General features: G+C 38.1%; 1 protein-coding gene across 2 annotated transcripts in view; it reads right to left on the reverse strand.

The window, feature by feature from the left end:
• The window catches only part of svep1 (sushi, von Willebrand factor type A, EGF and pentraxin domain containing 1), a 95,020-nt gene that overhangs the window by 47,692 nt on the left and 26,632 nt on the right, over positions 1–20,696 (reverse strand). For both annotated transcript variants that reach the window (XM_028038219.1, XM_028038218.1), the window contains exons 2-5: positions 19,950–20,205; positions 18,647–18,823; positions 3,465–3,623; positions 976–1,155 (exon numbers count right to left, since the gene is read on the reverse strand). In XM_028038219.1, the coding sequence (XP_027894020.1) occupies positions 976–1,155; positions 3,465–3,623; positions 18,647–18,823; positions 19,950–20,205 (772 nt within the window). The remainder of the gene's footprint in view (positions 1–975; positions 1,156–3,464; positions 3,624–18,646; positions 18,824–19,949; positions 20,206–20,696) is intronic.

Consider the following 20,696-nt stretch of genomic DNA (forward strand, 5'->3'; position numbering starts at 1 on the left):
CACAGACAATTTTAAAAACAATCTACAATTTGCAGGGCAGTAGTCGGAAATGAGAAACACTGCTGAGAATGAGAAAGAAAGAAAATACACACACTCACATATACGTATATATATTTGTATATATATATAATAATATATATATATACTTGTGGTTTTACAAATATACATTATTTAGTTATTTTGTCGTGATCTAAAAGAACAATTGATATGTTTTTTAGGTTTCAGAACCAAAAAACTCATCAAACCTTTACAAGGGAAAGCACAACATTTTATTGGGTAAAAAGGCGCCATTGAAGTTCTTTACATTTTAATAAAAAGGCAACCAACTTTAAAGAACAAAGCAAAGCCTAATGACTTATAAATGGGATAAAAAAGAAAAAGTACCCTGTGTAAAATCAGGTTACTCAAAATGTGACGTGTCAGATGGCAGAACTGCTGACACTAGCGTTTTTCTATTGCTGTCTTGCTGCTCCTTAAAATTGTTGTCAGTTATCTGGTAGCCTGTAGATCTAGCAAGTTTGGATACTTTTTGGAAATTATATAAGCATCAGAAAAACATCCTTGTTTTATATTTGAAAACTATTTATACCTCTCTAAATAATGAACAGAAAAAGTCTTTAGTGGTATTACAGCAATCAATGTTTCTTATAATCTTTGCCCATTTATTTTTGGTGATGAACTCTAAGTGTTTAAGGTTGGAAGGCCTACCTGCCATCACCCTAAACTTTAGCTTAACCAGATTCTCTATCAGATTCAAGTCAGGTTGAGATGTTGCAAAATATAGCATTACTTCATAAGAAATCTATTTGAAAAATGCAATAATTATTTAAATCTAAATCTACTAAACGTCTGAATTATGTCCAACTATACGAGGCACCTCTTGAAGAGCATAAGAAAAAAAAAGGTTGTCGGTGTAAAATGCAACCATTGGCCCGGTTCTCTTTTTAAAAGCTACACTTGAGGTGTGTACCTTACCTGTGCAGCTAGCAGGTGTCCCTGACCAGGTGCTGTCGGCCTGACACAGTCTAATGCCTGTTCCATGAAGCTCGAAACCCGGCTGACACCGAACTCCACAGGCAGCCTCAAAGTGGTTGTTGCACACATCCTGGACAAAAAAGCCGTATTCTGGAGGGGTCAGTGCTGGGCAGTGAATCACTGAAAGAGAAAATCGGAGAAGATTTAAAAAGTCAATATAATAGGGACAATTCACTACACCAGGAAAAACTATGCACTGGACAAAACTAAGAGTTTACACTGCATGAAAAAGGCTATGAAAACATAAAATATTACAAGAGAAAGACTAACAGAATATTATGTCAAGATTCACCGTCTTATCTATGCTGAGGGAGGAAGAGAAACCATAATGTAGTGTCTGTAGCTGGAGATAAATAGACCTTTGCTTTCAAATGAAAAACCAAGTGGAAAGTCTCTGGCTCGTTCTTCAAACGATAGAGAAGTTCATGGCTGGATGCAAATTCAGAGATATGGCTCGCTCTGATCTTATGCTTCTGTGGAAAAGTGTTAAGTGTTTCTATTGAAGTTACTATCTATGTGCATTTGTTCCCGTCAACCGAGGATTGTGGCTTATAATAATTCATCTGCACTGCTTTATTGCAGGTCCAAATAAGGTAATATAATTACCAACTGAATAGCAGAAGCATTTGTCTGGTTTTACTGAGAATAAAGCAAAATCAAGAGCAAAGGCTTCATGTACAAAAGGCCATTTTTTTAATGTTATTCTGTGCTTTCTTTCCCCTGAATACGTACAGTTAGTTACTGCTCCTTTGCACCAAGTAACCAAAGAATCCTATCTTAAGTAAACTATGCTTCAGTTCTCTTCACACCAGAGGAAAAACACCCTACAAACTCCAGGAGCTCCAAGAATTTTTGATAATCGCAGATAGTTTAGAAAATGTTCTTTAAGTATGAAGGAACCCTCCAAGCCATTCCCTGAATCTTTCTCTGCTGTTCTGTCTCACAATCACAATGCTTCCACCACAAATATCAGATCTGTTTCCTCTCAATCTATGGAACTTTCCAAATGCATCTCCATGAGAGGTTTCTGTAGCTCCATCATCAGTTTCAGCCTTATAGTGCCTGGTATTTTGAGGAAACAGTCAGCATATAGATCAACTTCTTGGTTTACGCTGCCATTAAGAATTATGCCAACAAAATTGACAATCTGTATGTTTTTTTTTTTACTTATTAATATGAACCCACACTGACACTCAGAATCCTAAAGTTGTATTTTTATGATGAGTCCCAATGCAATGAATACAAAATTACATTATGACTGACAAAAACTTGCTGAATATGATTCTAGGGCCTCTCTTTGGTAGCATTATAAATAAACTTTGCATTTACATAGCAGCCTAGCAATATTGGATTTTCTCTCTGTGTCTCAGCTTCTAGCTTATATGCACAATTTGGAGTTGTGTGCAGTTCTTCACAAACAAAACATACATATAAATATATACATTTTTTTTCTTCTTTTTGCATGGATTATTCCCCTCAGCTGTGGGAAGAGATTCTTTCCAAGTTAACAGCGTTCTAGTTGAGAAGTCAGAATTTCAACATGGCAACGTCAACAGACATTTTTGAACAGTTCTTACCGAACATCAACTTAAGCTTTAGTTTTCACAAGCAAACACCACTTTTAATTTGTTCAGCTTAGAGTTGCAGGCGCTACAAGCAACACTGATTTTAGACGCACTTTTAAAATCTTACTGTTGATGCAAGGAACGACCGCATTAAAACTCAAACTTGGCCTTACAAGTCGAAACTGTGGGTAGTCGGAGTGGCCCCAAGTTTCCAGTGGGAAGTCTGACTTCGGAATAGGAGTGGATTTTTCCAACTGGAATGTGGGAATTTCCCAATTCCGAGTTCAACTGGAAAGCAACATCAAATATTCTGCCACCGTGATAATGAGCCGCCAAATTCTCATCACAGATATTTGGTGCATACACAAAATAGTTTGGAAACCCGTGGTGTTCCTGGTTCACGATATTCTTGATCGCTCCAAGCCTCTCCAGACACAACTCACTTTCTTGCTTGCCATTTAATGCTGAGGCGTGCTTTCAGTTCAGTGTGAACTTTATTTTTTGTATTTTTACATTTTGTGTGCACTCACGCTGCATTGAATTTCTTGTAAATGAGCCGTTTACAGAAAAGCTTCTTTTTGGCAAAGTCAACCTTTATTACAACACACCTAACTAAGACACCATGACCAAAAAAAGACAATATGGTTTTATCGTTGTGTTTACCATTAGTGAAACATTTAAGATCTACTGAGGTTAAATACTGCTGACTGGAAGCCAGAAAAGAAAAAGAAAAAAAGTATTTGCGCTCAGATTTTTCCTGGAAAAATCATGCCAGAGTCTAAATATTTACAGTAGCTGGACAGTGTCGATATAATTCAGATGTATGTCAAAAAGGTTTGCTCCCAGAGAGCAGCTTTGTCTCACCCTGACAGGTCATGCCTATTGGCTGATAGCCCGGCTTGCAGACGCAGTCATGGAGGGCGGTGCTGCCAGGCTGGGACGTGTGCTGAGCGTCAGGGCATGACAGGCAGGTGGTCAGTCCTCCAGGAGTCCCCTCTGGTTTGTAAGTACCAGGTGGACAAGCTGTGAAGATAAGAGAACAGGGGAAACACTGCTGTTTAGAAACCGATCCCACAAGGCTTTAATATGAAACATATGAGAGAAGTCACAACGTGGCGGCTCATTAAAAGTAAGAATAATGGAGATCTACGACATGAAAATGTCGTTGAAATGAAAAACTGTCTTATTAAAAATGATGAAATACATTTGACTCAAAGTTAAGTATTTTTATAATCAGTGATGTGTTTAAACTGAAGTCACTGGACGCACAGAAGTGAAAGAAGCCTATCGAAAAGGAACTGTATTTTCTATTCATGTTTGAAGTTTATTTTAGCTTCAGGAAAATGAAAGAGATCATGACTTTCAGCAGGTAGCAAGAAGGGAGAAGTGAAAACAGCAAAGATGCTTTGTCTTATTCTTTCGAGCTTTTAACCTGTCTGTCAAGGAATGTGTAAGACTTAAAATGTCAAATTTTAAAATATCTACAATAACATTTAAGCTGAAAGTATTCATAATCTCTAAAAAATACAGGGAGAAACTTGAATTTATGCAATTCCTGACATGTTAGACTGTAATCATTTGTCTTTGTTTTAAAACCGTGAAACATTTACACAGCGACTCCTCTCACACGCCATGTTACTGCCTGTGCTTCTTATGTAAATAATTAATCACCACTCATAGCAGGACATCTAGAAAACAGTATTTGAATTTTCTTATACTATGTTTCTTAAATAGGAGTTGAAATAGGATAAAATCAGTATGCGCAGGTCAAAACTTTACAAACACAGAATGTTTTTAACTAAAACGCCTCTATCTTTGACTGAATTCAGACATAGTTGGTATCAAATGCTATCGCTCTAACTGAGCCATTAATCCCAAAATGTTAGTTTGCAAACACACAGCAGTTTATGTTTCTTCCATAGTTTGTTCAGGCAAATCCAAAAATTGTTTGCAACAATTAATAAAGCCAATCCCTAATGCTGACTACACCCTTGTTCAAATCCAACTATCCTCAGACGAATGGGTGTTTCAAGCAGCTTTAATATGGCAGCATGTGCTCGAAAACAAGAAAACCATAAATCTCCACACAAGGCTGGAACAAGTTTGAGAAATTCAAAAACATGGAAAGTCTCATGGGAATCGAGGCTCTTTGAGTCGAACGGAAAGATCGAAGTAATTCTAACCTTTATGACTGTAGAAGGAATAAAAATTACATGACAGCAACTTTCAGACGCATTCAGTGAGCAGCTTTAATTATGACGGCTGCAACAGAGAATCCACAGTCCTAATGCTCTTCACAACTCGTTTACTTTTCTTAAAGCCTGAGGCTAGGTGTGAATTTCCACTGCAGAGCCGCTGCCAGGTTGGCCTCTACTCCTCCCTTCTCCTCAGCTGCAGCAGGTCAGACAGGAGAAGTTAACCAACTGTAAAGCACACAGCAGCTGCTGGCAGTGAAATGCACCCAGTAACCCACATCAAATGCAAACGCAGAGAGAAAACCATGAAGGAATACCTCATCTGGTGCAGACAACTTGCGTCTCGGTCTGCCCTTTTCATTTGATAACAAAAGCATGTGACGGTCCGTCATATTTCTGCGGCTTTTAAACTCAGAGGAGACACCTTACATAAGACCGAGTGAGAGCAGAAAGTCCATGAGAATCTGTTTTATAGCTTCATTTAAGGTTTACAGGAACCCTGTTTAATTTGAACCTGAATAATAAGTCACCTCCAGCTCAACAGTGGAAATACTGTATCTGAAAAATATAACATTTCAGTTTCTGGCAGGCTGCATGTGTTGACAGGTAGTAAGTACACAGTGGTATGATCTCACATACGCAAACAGACGCACAGGTCTACAGCATAAAAAGACCAGACCTGGCTTCTGGAGAGAGGAACTGGAACGAAGGGAGGGGGCAGCTGCAAGGAATAAAATGATGGAAGGACAAGCAGACATGGATCTAAAATAAAGGTGGGCATGGAGAAAATTATTGGAACATTCAGGCACCGAGATGAAGCTGGTTTGAATTATGCAGCAGCTAAACATCTTTGTTTGGCTAACTTACTGTAACACTGCCACAATGGAGCGTTCATTTAGACAGGAAGTGACCAAAAAACCTGAAGATCTGCTCCGTCTGGACTGTGTACAGACATATAACACCTCTATAGTATCATAAAGCAACTATGTGGTAAAACTAAGCTGACTCCTTGGTGATAAATGTTACATGTGTTGCATTAATGCATGTTTTGATGATGAAACGGGAATATGGCAGACAAATATATGGTAATGACCAATTAGTTACTGTAATTACACTGCTATTTGAAGTTACTGTCTCTACTTTTCTACATTATAATTTCACATTTACCAAAATTAGAACACCTAAACCTTACCAGGAAGTATTTGTCATATAATAACCATGAATCAGTGAAGTGACGTTGTGTGATCAGCATCACATTTACCAGAAATGAAACAAACACTTTCCAGTATGTTTTACAACCTGTTACTTCCAAGTAATTGACTGATAAAACACTTGCAACTGCATTATGTCATCCTACTACTTTATTTTTTATTACATCAGTAGTTTCAACGTGGTGTCCCTCAGGGTTCTGTTCAAGGTCCTCTTCTTTCTATGCACTGTAGCCACGCTTTCCTTTCTATGATTTTTCTTTTTATTGCTTTGCAGATGACATTTAAATGAAACATTACCATGCAGAACTGAATCATGCAGCAAAAAAGTATTTTAAACTTAAGTTAAAATAAAAATGAGTTAACTTAAAATAATCTTTTTCCATTTGCTGCTCCTTGTTACTGAATGATCATATCAAAAGGACTCAGATCTTGGAAAATATTGAAATTACATCTAATTTCTGACACTCTTTTTAATCAATGTTAGTATTGTCACAAAACAAATCTGTAAAAAGGGAAGAAAAATATGTTATTCTGACTTACTGGTCAACTAGACATGAAAAAATATTTTTACTAATGCTAAATTTAATTAAATTTAAACTTTATCTCTGAAAGCAAAGCCAATCTGAGACTCAACTAAACCGTGACAAATTGAAAAAAGTGAAGTCTGTTCAGGTTAAAGAAGAAGCTGGAAAAAAAAAGTAGGTGGAAAAACACAAGTGCAGACAAGTTCATCTGTTAAAGTCCTTTGTTTTAACACAAAGTAAGTCAAACTGAACTGGCAGATACGTCGAGTCCCGGAGCCAAAGTTACTATCACACGAGAATCTCCTGGATCTCCTGGGAGGGGAGAGTGTGTTCGATTAGCCAGACCTAAAAACAGACCCAGACGGAAACTGAGAGGAGGTTCAGGGGGGGCAGAACATCTGCCTTCCCAGCCACAACGACAAACAGGGTCCAACTAAATCCACAAACATGTGCTTTAAAACACACACACTACATTCGTGCATTTACTACTCCCCACATGTAAATGTGACCATAAATCTGTGATATTTTATAACTAAGAGAATGAGATCGAACAAAGACATTACTACTGAAGTCCAGTATGCAAAACCCTGAAGCTCAACGTCTGCATTTTTGAAGTACAAAAAATATGTTGCTGACTGAAATGTACTGGCACAACTGAGGACTTTCAGAAATGATTTACTTGTTTTTATAACTCCACTTAAGGCACAGCTTTAATAATGGTAGGTTACTGCATATTGGGGTTTTCTTCAAGTTTTCCTATTCCCTCCTAATCTCCAAAGAAATGCATGCTTGGATGATTGTTTATTCAAACTTTGCAAGTAGGCAAGGCAGAAAAACTGGCTCATTTCAATGACAGAACACTCAAATATGAGCTGAGTCACTTAAAAACCATAAACTGGACTCCAGTGACTAAAATTACTCTCATTTGTAAGTATTGGCGATTTTAAATCACCCGTCAGTCACATTGAACTGAAACCTGTGTTGTGAAGGTTTTGAACAAACATTTATTGATTACAGTATTTGAGAAGTTGAATACTTTTGGATTTTGTAAATAGACAAGTGACCAACATTTTGGGTTTTGTGGGAAAAACAGGTGGCTAAAATAGTAAATGCTGTGATCCTTTAAAACATGTGGTCATCCAAATCTGTCTGTCGTCTTCAAAGCCTGGGTATGAAGGAAACCCTAAAATCCTGCAAAAGGAGTTGACGAACGTAAGCAGAGGCCTGGTCATTTGCGGTCAAAGGCCTTCTCACACAAGAAACCTTGTTAAGTTGGATCTTAAATTCCAGGGCTTTCCCCTGGTCTATATAAAATAAAAACAATGGTAGCATGCAAAGACAGCTCACACAACTCACACTCTCACTTCAAGTGCATAAACAGACAAATTCGTGACAAACTAGTGAGTCTATTCCTCTAAAACACAAACACAGAAATCCCCCGACATGCGCATTACGAGTTTGGTATGAGGATCCCTGATTAAGTTGTAAAACGGTGAAGCAAAATATGAGGCATCAACCAAAATCACCCAATATGTGGAAGAAGGTGCTCTGGTTAGAAGGCCATATTTTTTCAACAATTTGTTGAGGAAACAAACGCTGGACTTTGTCCTGATTAACAAAATATATCTATGGGGAAACCTGGTGGTGGCAGTATCATGCTGTGGGATGTAATTTCTACTCAGCAGGAAGTTAGTCAGAACTGATAGAGTTAAATGCAGGATAATCCTGGAAATTTGTTGCAGGACGTGAGAATTACTGCAACCAATGCATAATTTTGTTTTGGTTTATCATGTAATATTACAATAAAACAAACAAAAGGTTGTGACTGCAACAACAATGTGACAAGTTCAAGGGTATGGTGGCTCACAAGAGTCAAAATGCAAAAACTACAAAGCAACAAAACCCACAAAATAAATATCAAAAGCCATAACTTTTCATAACTATCCCTGTCACAATAAACAATAAATCAATTAATCGCATGATAAACTAAAACAAGCTAAATCATTTTTATTTGCTTGATTTAATGGGTTTTTTCTCTTTTTCTACCAAAACTGGTCTTCAGGCTGGTGCTTTGGTCTCAACTATCCCCTTTTTGAAAGACAATTTTGTCTCCAGAGACTTCAGACTTAATTTTATTTGCTGCGTCTGTTGTTTTGTTTATTTATTTTGGACATTTAAAATGTCTTCTAGTTCCAATGTTTAAATGTTCATCATAATTTCAAAGTTTATTGATCTTTGAGAAAGTGTTCTTCCGTTATTATTATATTACTTGAAAATGGTCTCAAAACAACAATATTATTGTGTATCGCAATAAGTTCTGGGATAATTTATCATCTAGGAAAATTTGTTATTGTGACAGGCCTAATCATAACTTCTATTTTAGAATAAATTTGGTTTAAGCAAAAGTCCCTTTTTAGTGTAATTACTTTGCTACAGCATAACTCCTGCTTTGGCATAAATCCTCTTGTACCATAAGTTATTTTGTTGATCCTTTTGGGCCACTGCACAAGGGCATTTAGCGTTTTTCAAGCCACCAAACATTCACTTACAGATAAATTATTGTTCTTATGGCTTCCCCAGGACTAGAAAGCATCAATTTTCAACAACGTCAGTCTTATGTACTCTTCACACGTTTCTCAACCTAACCATATCATTAGTGTTACAGTTTAAGCCATCAATCTGAACCATCAGTAAGTCTTTAAAGATACCACAATCTGTTATACCTGGAAAAACAACCACTGCATATATGAGCCAAGACACAAACTAGATATCAGGTATGTCTACATCCTTACAGCAACACAAACTTTCTCATCTGGAGTTAGAAATATTTTGTAATCTTCCCCTTGTTAGACATCGGGAAGATTAAAATCAAATCGCAGAAATTTCAGTGATTCTTTCACTCGAGCTGGACTGCAGGGTAAAAATAGAGGTCTGGCTGCTGCACATCTGTTATCACACAATGCCTGCATCTGGGAGGAACAGGGACCTCCACAAGCCCCCTGCAGAAGACAGTGAAAAAAATAGATGTGTCGAGATTTGATGCAAGCAACTCTACTGGGAGGAAAAGGCAAAGGACTAGTGTCTACTGTTGTCCCGCTTATTATTCAGTTCTCTCCCTGAAAGATTTCGCCACAATTGCTAGATGCATCTGAGAGCAGCAAGACGTCCCTGCTCGCTTATTAAAGGCTCCAGGGACGCTGAAAACCCCTGGAAGATCGAGGCAGACCGCTAAACAACTGTACAAACACAGAACGGTCTCCAAGCTGGTGTGCCTGATTACAGATGTCAGTGTGCTGAGAAATGCTGTAATACAGGGGATATGGTATGATCTCAATGATTTCAGCGCAATTGGAACCACACAGCGTAACGCTCGAAAGGTTAACACCAACATGTTTAAACAAGACGAGCTGTTTTAATTTCCTTTAAAATCGACATGCCACCATTCCTCCAAATTCCTCAAACACTTACTGCTTCGACGTAAGTTACTCAGCCTGTTTATAGACAAACAGTATGTAGGCGAGAAAAAGAGCACCTCGATTAAACACGCCGTACTTATTGAAGAGGGTAAATCTCAGGAGCTGCATGAGAAAACTACATATTTTATTGCTTCCATAGGAATTACTGACTGCTGTTTATAAAATGTACCCAATTAACTGACCATGAGCAAGTCTGACATTTCATTATATGATGACTAACACTTTGATCCTTGTTTTTTTTCTGGTTTCCCATTTCCACCCTCTCTGACTTTGTTTTCTGATCTTTTTCTTGAGCTCTGAAAGCTCCAACATTGAGTTTCATCTCCTCACCAAAACAGTCTATGAAGCTGGCATTTAATTAATCTATTTCCAGATCATCCCGTCTACTTTAATGCTGTTTTGTTGTTTGCAGTAATTTCACTCAAATTTCAAAAATATGCCTGAATTTTCCTCACCATTGGTGACAAAAGCAGTTATTAGAAGATAGGAAAATAATTTTGTTTGGTTTGTTATTTAACTGCAACTAAACAAGCTACTTTTCGACAGGTTATGTGTGAATATTTCTTTAAGAAAGTACTAAACAAGGTACCTAAAGATGTGATCTGAACAAAAAGCTGTTTTGTGGATCTACATTTGAAGATGGTAGAAACAAAACAAATGTTTCTCTTCCAATAAAAAAATAACAGCTGCTGACTTGCCGCATCATTAAGCTCTGACCCTTTACGGGAATTTGTGCTCCTCTTGATCACCTCCTGGTAATAAATATACTTCAGCCAAAAGACCACACAAAAATATCCAAACATGAGCTGAAAAAAGTGAAAAATAAATTCAGACAGATGAGTCAATTAGAAAGACAAACAAGCTGAATTTAAGGAGGTATTATGCAAACAAAACGGTTTGGAAACATAAAATATCCCCAGAATAGATGGTTCTATTTGCATTATGATAAATTTGGGAAAATTAAAATGATATGAATTGATGGGAAAGAAGCATTCAGCTTCTATGCAACACAAATATGGAACAAACTTTCAGAAAACTGAAAAACAACCGAAACACTGATTTCATTCAAATCAGTGTTTCATTTAGAGTTGCCTTTGATTCATAAAAACTGGAACATTGATCAACATTAACATTTGGATGGTGATTTTGATGATGGAATTTGAAAAATGTATTTATTGCTTATTTCATAATTGTGACTATATGATGTTTTTGTGGTGCAAATCCTTTGAACTGCTTTGTTGCTGAAATGTGCTACACAAATAAACTTGACTACTTCAACCGTGCACTACTGTCACAGAACCAAAACAAAGAGCAGCAGTGACGGGTTCATCCAAAAAACTACTAATTCAGTAACAAACTCTCTGATTTTACAAACACTACAAGCTCAATTATTTAACAAAAAACTTCCCTCTGTCTTGAAAGAGTTCTAGGAGGAAGACATTTTTCTTCCTTCTTGTCCCAACAAAGAGCTACAGTCACAATATTCAGCTACCAAACGCTTTCCATCCATAGATGCATGTCTCCGTTTGAAAGACCTGCCCTTCCTCTCTCTTTTTTCCACTTGCACTAAAGAAAAACACCAACCTAAACCTGCCTCCGGTCAGTTATAGCAATTAATGGGGAGTGTAAGCATATAAACCCTCCTCGGCTTGTTGTCAGGAAATCCCAGGCGTTTGACCCCGAGACCAAAATGAGCAGGAATTCATGTTGAGCAACTTGGGCTTTAAATTCTCACCACAAAAACATAGAGGAGTAAGAAACTGGACAGGAGCAGACAGACTGCCGTAGCTATTGACGCTGGAAGAAATAACTTTTTTGCGCGAAAAGTAAATAGAGACTTTACAAGAGAATTTATATAACTGTTTTAAACCAAGCTTACTTTTTCTGATATACATTTAGTTTGAAAAATATTCAAGAACAAGCGACTGAGCAAAGAAAAGTCTAGTTTAAATCTTCTGGGAGACTGTGAAGCCAACAATAATCAGACATGCCAAACTTTGGTTAACAGTCTTTTTATTTGACATTTATGACTCATCTGGCTGACCTTCAGCTTCCAAATGTTACAAAAATAGGGATTAGATTTGTATTTAGAACAATGTCTAATGTATTAGGACTAGCACCCACAGAAAACCAGTTTAGAGAGAGAGGAAACGGGCCAAGTCCAAGCAGAACGATCCCAGCCAACAGTCCTGCCTGGCCAATGGACCAGAGGCCTAAAAGACCAAAGGACGTTCCTGGATGCAACAGGCTGAAATCGGCATCCTCTATGCAGCAGCTGGACTCTACCATGACTGGGAGAAGAATAGTAGGAAGAGTAGTTGTCTTGCAAAAGGAAGGTTTTGGGTTCAATTCCAGGTTCTTCCTGCCACATGTCGGCACTTAACTGAGTGTAAAGTGCTTTGAGTGGTCAAAATGACTGCTGTCTAAGTTCAATCCATTTACCATTTATTACCATATGTGGTACGCATACCTACCTGTCAAGTCTCCCGTTTTGGCTGGGAAACTACCGTATTCTACCCCTCTGTCCAGGCGTGTTCCCATATTGGCATTTTCCAGTATTTTTCTGTATTAGAGTAAATCCGTCGCAGTCCAACCCCCCACCACTCTGGCCCTTTTTTCAACAACTGCTTAATCCATTGTTAAAGTGTCATAACGTGTTTTTCCGAGCTACCTTTAAATGCAACATGAGCGCCAGCGACGGAGAACTGCAGCTGCTGTGCAGGTTTGTGTTAGAAAAATGGCAGCAAACCAGCAAAAGGCAAAAAACTTTGCAGTTTTCCCCCCCAAGATAACTGAGTGAGTTGATTAATGCTGTTGGATGCAGATAGTGATGGCTAAATGATGACTAGCTAATGCCAATATGTTACGTTAAGCTTGTTAACAATAACAGGTTACTAATTTTGTTATCTATGTTGAATAGTGGGTAGTACTGGTTACATTTAGTTGAGTAACTTTTGGGGGAAAATGCACTTATATGAGTAGTTTTACTACAATGTAGTTTTTTCTCTTACTTGAGTAAAATCTTTATTGCTACTCTTACTTGAGTAGATTGATTCTGCATTTAAAGAAATAGACTTCAGGCACTGGAAACATTAGGTTCTTATATTTCTGCATTGTACGAGTTGATATTAATGCGAAGTTGAGCATAACTACTCGTTCCCGCAAAATGATCTCAGATAAGTGCGAGACATTGGATGGACGGTGAAAAATGTTGCCTTTTACTTGCACAGGCAGTTTAATCAGCATCTCATCTAAACTCTCTCAAAAGAACATAAAACAAAAAGGACTCAGGTTTGTGTCATCTTACTTCATGAGCAGTTTATATAGGATTGCAGCCCGGAAAATGAAACGCTGTCAAACAGCCGAGACGAGGAGGAATTCAACGAGTTTCCATGCCAGCTGTCATAAGGTTCACTCAATGTCGGAATATTACCAATAAAATTATATTTTATTGTCTCCAAATGTTTTCAGTGATGCATTTGGAGATGTTTTATTATATTTTTAACTTCATTTATTACAAATTCAGTATTTTGTTTTTCAACTTGGTACTGGGTTCTCTCTTATGTTACGTAGTTAATTTTGAGTTAGCGATTATTTTCAAAACCTTCTCTGAAAAATTAAATCAAGTATCAGAGGATCACCGGTGTGGTGTTTTCTGTATGTTTCTTCTCTAGGGTGATCTATACCGACTCTGTACTTTTATCTGGTATCTATCAGATCCTTTAAAGTGGCATATTAAAATATGAGCAAGCACATTAGAAATCTGAGGCGGCACTTATCAGCCAAGGCTGCATCTGCATAGCATACAACCATGTAAGCAAGCATTAGTGTGACAGTACAAAGCGACTTGAGCTGCAAAGCGTCCAGAGCTGTGATAACTTGTGACATGTGGAGATTGGCCACATTCCTTTACAAAAACAACCTCTTTGCTTTGTGGCTTTCGGTGTTTGTGTTTTGACTACGCACCGAATCTTACAGCCAAGTATCAGGATAAAAAGACTGGAAGCAGATATTACGATTACATTCACTAATTTTCAGCGCTTTTTAAACCTCCTGTTCTAGAAATCTGTTAATTCACATCCCAAATCTCCACAGAGCCGATTCGTGGAGTGCGTCCCGTTCTCGACGGCAGACAGTCGAGTCCCTCCACAGTCAGACGGATGTTGTTCTGCGCCGGGTCGAGTCAAAGCTTAATGCTGCCACGTGTCTCCACAAGGGATTAAGAGGGTTTCATTAACTTGATAACCATTTTTGCTGTTTAGCATCTCTGCAAACATTAGCTCGGCTGCAACAACAGCATTCCAGTCAGAAGTCAATATCCTGAAAAAGGATAAATAATCTAAGGATCTTTCCTCATTTCCAGGTCACACACACGTCCAGCAGCGATTCAGGGAAACACAATCTGCCCAGAGGAAAACACCAGTGAACTCAAACCTTCAAAGATTTTTGTAAACGCAACTGTTTATTCAGTGTCATCCTAATGATTTCAGCTAAATTTATGCCAAATTATATTTTATAATTAGTTTTTTATGTCTAAAGTAATAAAATTCAATGTTGATGGCATTTAACACATTTACCTTTGACCATACTTAAAAAATGTTTTCTAAAATATACCGTGCACAAATTTTAAATAAAATTTTTTACATTTTACTTCTGTTCACTTTAAAGTGGTCTAGATAAATATTCTCTCAGGTATTTTAGAGTTTCATGGTTTTTGGCTGCTTCTCATTTGCTTCATGGCCAACGACTGAATCTGTACAAGAAAAACAAACAAGTGGAGGACAAAAGAAGACATGCAAATCAAAAACATTTTGGTTTTAAAGTCAGGGCTTTAAAAGGACAGAAAAAACTCCAGTGAAAACTTGACATAGTCCCATGAGATAATATATTCTTAAAATGATCTGTATACCTATTTTCCAGCTAATAGATCTTTGGGAACTTGTTGAAGCTAAAATAGCATTTTATCTTTTTGTTCCACTCAGAGATTAAACCAAAGGAATGAGATGAAATCATGCCTATGTGCTTAAAACAAAGTGCATAATGATCTACTCTACACATGTTCCAAAGCAACAAAAGAAAGACTCGAGACTTTTGCACAGTTCTACGAGTCTCCAAAAGTTAAAAAGAACAGTTTTCTCATAACATGTTATTTTCTGGCCCTAATCCTCTGGGCATACCGACCCAAAATGATTTAAATGTTTTCTGCTTCAACACACCTGGTTTAATTTCATAAATCTTTATCAGCTTGTGTGTGCAACATGATAAAATGCTCTAAATAATTCACGCTTTTAAATTAGTTGTGAAGCAGCCAACTAACTAAATCATAAAAGACAGCACAATCCATGGACCTGGATTAGGAAAACATTTGTATACGGACCAGTAAGCTTCAAGAAAAAAAACTTGACTTTATTAAAGGTTAGAAGGTTAACATGACCTAAGAAAGCAATAAAAATTAGCTTATGTTCATTGTGTTCTGTTAAATAAAGACAAGCCAATTTCAAAGTCAGCCAAATAGAAAGGTGAGGTGTGTAACATCAGGATAAAACAGAGCTGACATTTTCATGCCGACCGAAAAAAACACATCGTAAGCCGATAGGTCAGCCTGGGTCAGCCTTGACTTACGAATGTATTTCTTCCATTCTTTCCCTTTCATTCTCCGTTCATCTCAAGGAGAACAAGCCTTTGCTGGACCATGCTAACACAGTCCAGAGCTGCTGTCATGCTCTACAGCTACAGAAGAGGCTGATAAGCCAGAAAGTGTGACAGGAGGAAAACATGTTGCCCTTCTGCAGCCCTCTTAGTCTGTTTACCCACTTCCCCATTCCTCCGCCGATCCCATGCGATACAGATATTGAGGGCTTGCGTTTGGTATTCAAAGGGAAACAACAACATCCGATCCGGCCCGTTAGCGCCAAACTATGCAGGAACTGGGGTCATCGCTCGTTTCTATCTGCCGGGATTCCTGTCGTGTTTTGTGGAAGAGGCTGTTTCCCTTGGCTGACGACAGATTCATAAACAGCAGCGTTGTGTGGTGTAGGGATTTAGATAGCGTTTCCAGCTGAGCCCTTCTGCCAGCGATAATAACGATCCACTGACGGCCTCATAGTTTGGACCCATTATTTTCATATGTGTCACAGACTGAAGTATGTTAAATCAAAGTGCAAAAACTCTTAAACTCAAACAACCACTTAAAAAAACACCAACAACTGTAAAACCTTATGATGCCACAGTGACCATCCAGAGTAGATTAAACATTTTATTGCAACATTTACGCTTTTGTCTAATTTTGCAACTATTAGGGCTAAGCTGTGGGAACAGCGTTAATTAGTTCAACGATTATTGCTTCGCCAATCATATAAACAACATCAAAAATGATGCATGAGTCTGTTAAGTGATTTTACATCTTTCTTAATTATGTCCTCCTCTAAATCTAATTGGTTTTGGAGCCACTTTTATTTCTAAGACAGCCTTATAACTTGTGTGAGAGTTCATAAAGTCTGTCTTTAGCACATATACGAGGGTGATTCAGATGAGTTAATGAAAACAAAGCTCGCAGTTTGAAGTGTTTTGGCTTGCCAGTGTTTCCAAGCAGTTTCTATAGAGACACATACATCAACACTGGCTGAGGTTAAGGGTGTGTTTCACTTCTGTAACATGAAAGGAGCTACAGACAATCAAGCAACAAGATCACCCCCTCCTCTCCCATGAGATCCGTTATAGTATGTCTGATTGTGAAGGAGCCAGAGGAAGTATCCCTGAGTTGTGGTTAAAGTGCAGCACTGCATCCTTCCTCTTTCCATCTGAGCCAGCTCTAAAGCCTGACATTAATTAAACCATTAAAACAGATTAATAAGCGGCGGACGCTGCAGATGAGATGAGAATCATGGAAATGTGCGTTTTGCCTCGACGACCCAGTTGCCCTTTCATTTGCATTTCATCTTCTTGTGAAGCTCTTACTTCTTATGCTGAGTTATTTTTTTTATGAAATGTTTTGCGTCTAACTTTAAAGTTGAAAGCAACTGAGCTAAAAGAGAAATCCAGAATGCAAACACAGAATATTTTAGATCACACTTCTGCGTCGGAGTTCTCTCAGGAGGAGAGACGGGAGAGGATAATTACAAGTCGTTAACCCCTCCACATGTCTATTTTGTAAGATGGAGTAGCTGTCTAAATGACTGAGGCCTAATGCAGCAATTAGCTCCTATAAACACAGACACCGAGAGCAGCCAGTACATCTGCTAGCTCTTCTGTTCTCCAACACTCACAGACGACTCTAATCCTTGGTGAATTCGCTGATTGCACATTCAGTAAAAATAACACATTAACCCCTAACCTTAAAATCACAAGACAGAGTCAGATTGCACCAGGAAAGGTAGAGATTATCAAACCAAAAGTGAACAGAATGTAAATTGTGTGAACACTTCAGATAGTAAAAAAAAGTTCAACTTTATTTTCCCTGCAGCTATTTTAAGTTACTTTTAGCAAAGATGTCTTTATAGGCTGCAGCAGTCGTCCTAATAACTTAAAGTATTTGACTTGTTCTTTGATTTTCACTGAAACATTTAAATGCTGTTAAAATTTAAAGATCCTATTTAAAAATAGGATCAATTATCTGTGAGAAAAATTAATTATAGAATATATTCAAATAAGATGGTGGATTTAGACTTAATTATTCAGACACATTTCTTTTGTATTAACTAAACTTGTACTTTAATCTGTAAAAAAAAATGTAGTTTATGCTTTCTACGTCATTAACCTGAAAAATTCAGTTTGATGTTTTTATAGTGCAAATTAACAACAAATGTCATCTCGAGGTACTTCATAAAAAAACATAAAAGATAAAAAATTGCTTAACTGGTGTTGCTACCTTTGCAACAGCCCCTCATACCAAACATCCATTATTGAAATATACTGCAACAGGCAAATGATTTTTAGTTTTTGAACGTCTTAAGTTCAAAAACCTAAGACGTACTCATGTAAAGGCAGTCACGATCACACACGTGCAGACGCTAGTCTCTGCTGCAGCCATGACAGCCTTTTATCTAAAATAAAGTCATTAAGTAGGATGCCCCTGAACATTGGCAGCATAAATAAGCAGTAGGAGGGAGCACTGCCCTAAAAGTCAGGGCTCTTTGGCAACACATGAAACAGATACTTTGGTTCATAAATGGGTCTGTACGACAGTGAAGCAATAAGAAGTTGTAAAATGACAGCCGCCTTCTTTTTGGTGCCTTTATAAACTAAAGACATTATTGTCTACGCTGTGATTTAAAGAAGAGCAGATTATGATGAGTTCTGCTGGGAATCAGAGTCAAAGTTGAACAGAGGCAAACACTGCCTAAAACATCAAAAACACAAAACATAAGAACATTGTTTCTCCTGCCCTGTTACTGGATTTGTTAAACATAATTTGTTCTCTGAACACCTAAGCAGACAGGATGCACATTTAACTCTAACTCTCAAAAAATTTAACAGCCTTTTGCCTGGCTCAATACACTCGTTTGGTCTTGCTGTGATCCCAGCAACACCTTCTTTTTGCAACCAAAAACAGGCAAAAGAAGAATTGTAAGACTTGTGAGGCGGTTTGAGAACACTAAACTTGTTGGTATGAATGACTGACAGATTGGTAGAATTACCCACCTGTACATTCGTGCTTCAGACCCTTGCCGTAGTATCCCTTCTCACAGATGCAGTCGTACTGTCCAGTGTGCATACCGCACTTACAGCTGGCCATCACGTCGCAGCAGTCCTTGCCCTCATCACACAGGGAGGCGCAGCGGGAAAGGTCCTCCTGGATGTAGCTCCCTGTTGGGAGGTCTGGAGGTGCAAGTTTATAGCAAAAACTTAAGTTTCATGATAATAAAAGTTTATCATAACATCCTTCAAGAAGAAAGAAAAAACTAAATAACAACCAACTGACAATAAAAGGGAATTTGCCTGCAAAAATAAAGAGAAATTGGCAATAATTACAATGTTTCCATCACACTAAACTGCAACTTTCTGAGGGGAAATAATCTCACTTTAAAGTCTCAGCACATACAAAATGAGGCCATTTAATGGGAGTTGTGTCAAAACTGTCATGACAAAGAAAAAGAGAATTAAACATACTGATACAAATAGGTCTAAGTTTCCTTATTTGTTAGAGAAACTGTTGAAATGATAAGACAGTGGCAGCTTCTCTAATAATCTATTTATAATGTGGCTGTCTGCTTTGAATGATGGAGTATGTTAAACTTTAATTTCCTCCAACCTTCACTTGTTCTACCAACCTTTCCTGACGCATCTGGAATTACATCTGGAATTTCACTGTATGGAGAAACACACACCTCGTCTACCTGCACACACATGCATATGATTTATAGCTCCCTCCAAACTTAGCATGCCCTCGGCTGGGATGTTTTATGGAGCTAGCATGGCCTTTAAAGCCATGAGAAAACCCATTTTTAACCACATTACAGAAAGTTCTTTCCTACTGTGAGAAAATGGATTTGCTTTTTGATGTATGGAAGTGAGCTCTGATGGTTATTGGCGAAACAAAACAGAAGAAAGTATCTGCCCTACATATGTTGTCAGATTGTGGATGAAATATTACTCCATTCCTTTTAAATGAGGACTGGATGTTACCAGGGTTTAAAAAAATAGGTGAAATAAAAAAAGAGATTGCTTTAGATCAAATGGTGATGGGAATATTAAAGCTTCAAAGGAGAAGATATTAGCTTGGCTTCTGTTTGCCAAAATCTTAGCTACCTTTTGACCTAAAGTTTCAAATTTTTTCTAAGTCTCATATATTTTCTGGTTGCCTACATAAAGGTATATATATTACATAAAGGTGTGCAGTTCCATTAGGTGTAAAGTTCGCTATAAAATAGACAAACGAAACCAATAAACGTTAAAAATGAACCCCTCTTGTTGCTTCCTTCATGCAGAGCCTTCCTTCATGTACCTTCATGCAGAGCGCGGCGAGCAAGCGCCTCAAACTCAGCGAAGTTGTGCACCAGGTAGCAGTGCTGGTCCTTGGGTTGAGAGGCCATGTCGTGCAGCTCCCTGATGTTTCCCTGCCAGATGCCCAGAGTGAAGATCTCAACGCCTCGCTCTCTGAGAGCGGCCGCCACCGGTCGAGGGTCGCCCCCGTTAGAGTAGCCGTCAGTGATGAGGAAGATTGCCTTGGTAGCGTTCCCGCGGGAGTTACGGAGAATTTGCTGTAGGGGAAGAAGATATTTACAGTTATTATGCATCCAACTTTTTAATAGCACAACAAGCTTCTTGCAAGCTTTATGTCACTCTTGTATGTTTTAGGTTATGCAAAGAAAGAATATAAAGAATATATAAGAATCCAAAATACCCCTTTCAGATCTCTTAATGATCTCCTTTAAATGTTTCAAAAATGTACACAACATTGCACTTGCACTGGAGATATTGTCAAAATGATGTTTAAGATAATATAGTCTTTGCTGTCACTGCATATGTCATAGGTCTGACTATTCAGACACACATCCCGCACACTGCTGCCAACATCGCCCCAACTTTAGTGACCTGACTAAATCGGATACAAAAGAACGTCACACATGACCACTAACAACAGCCCATATTTCTATGGTTCCAAAAAACCCTACATCAGCATCGCAGCCAGCAAGGGAAGGATGGGAAGAGGGAGCAGAAAACGGGAGCAAGCTCTACCATTGTAATTATT

This window comes from Xiphophorus couchianus, chromosome 14, assembly GCF_001444195.1.
Source record: "Xiphophorus couchianus chromosome 14, X_couchianus-1.0, whole genome shotgun sequence".
Taxonomy (NCBI): domain Eukaryota; kingdom Metazoa; phylum Chordata; class Actinopteri; order Cyprinodontiformes; family Poeciliidae; genus Xiphophorus; species Xiphophorus couchianus.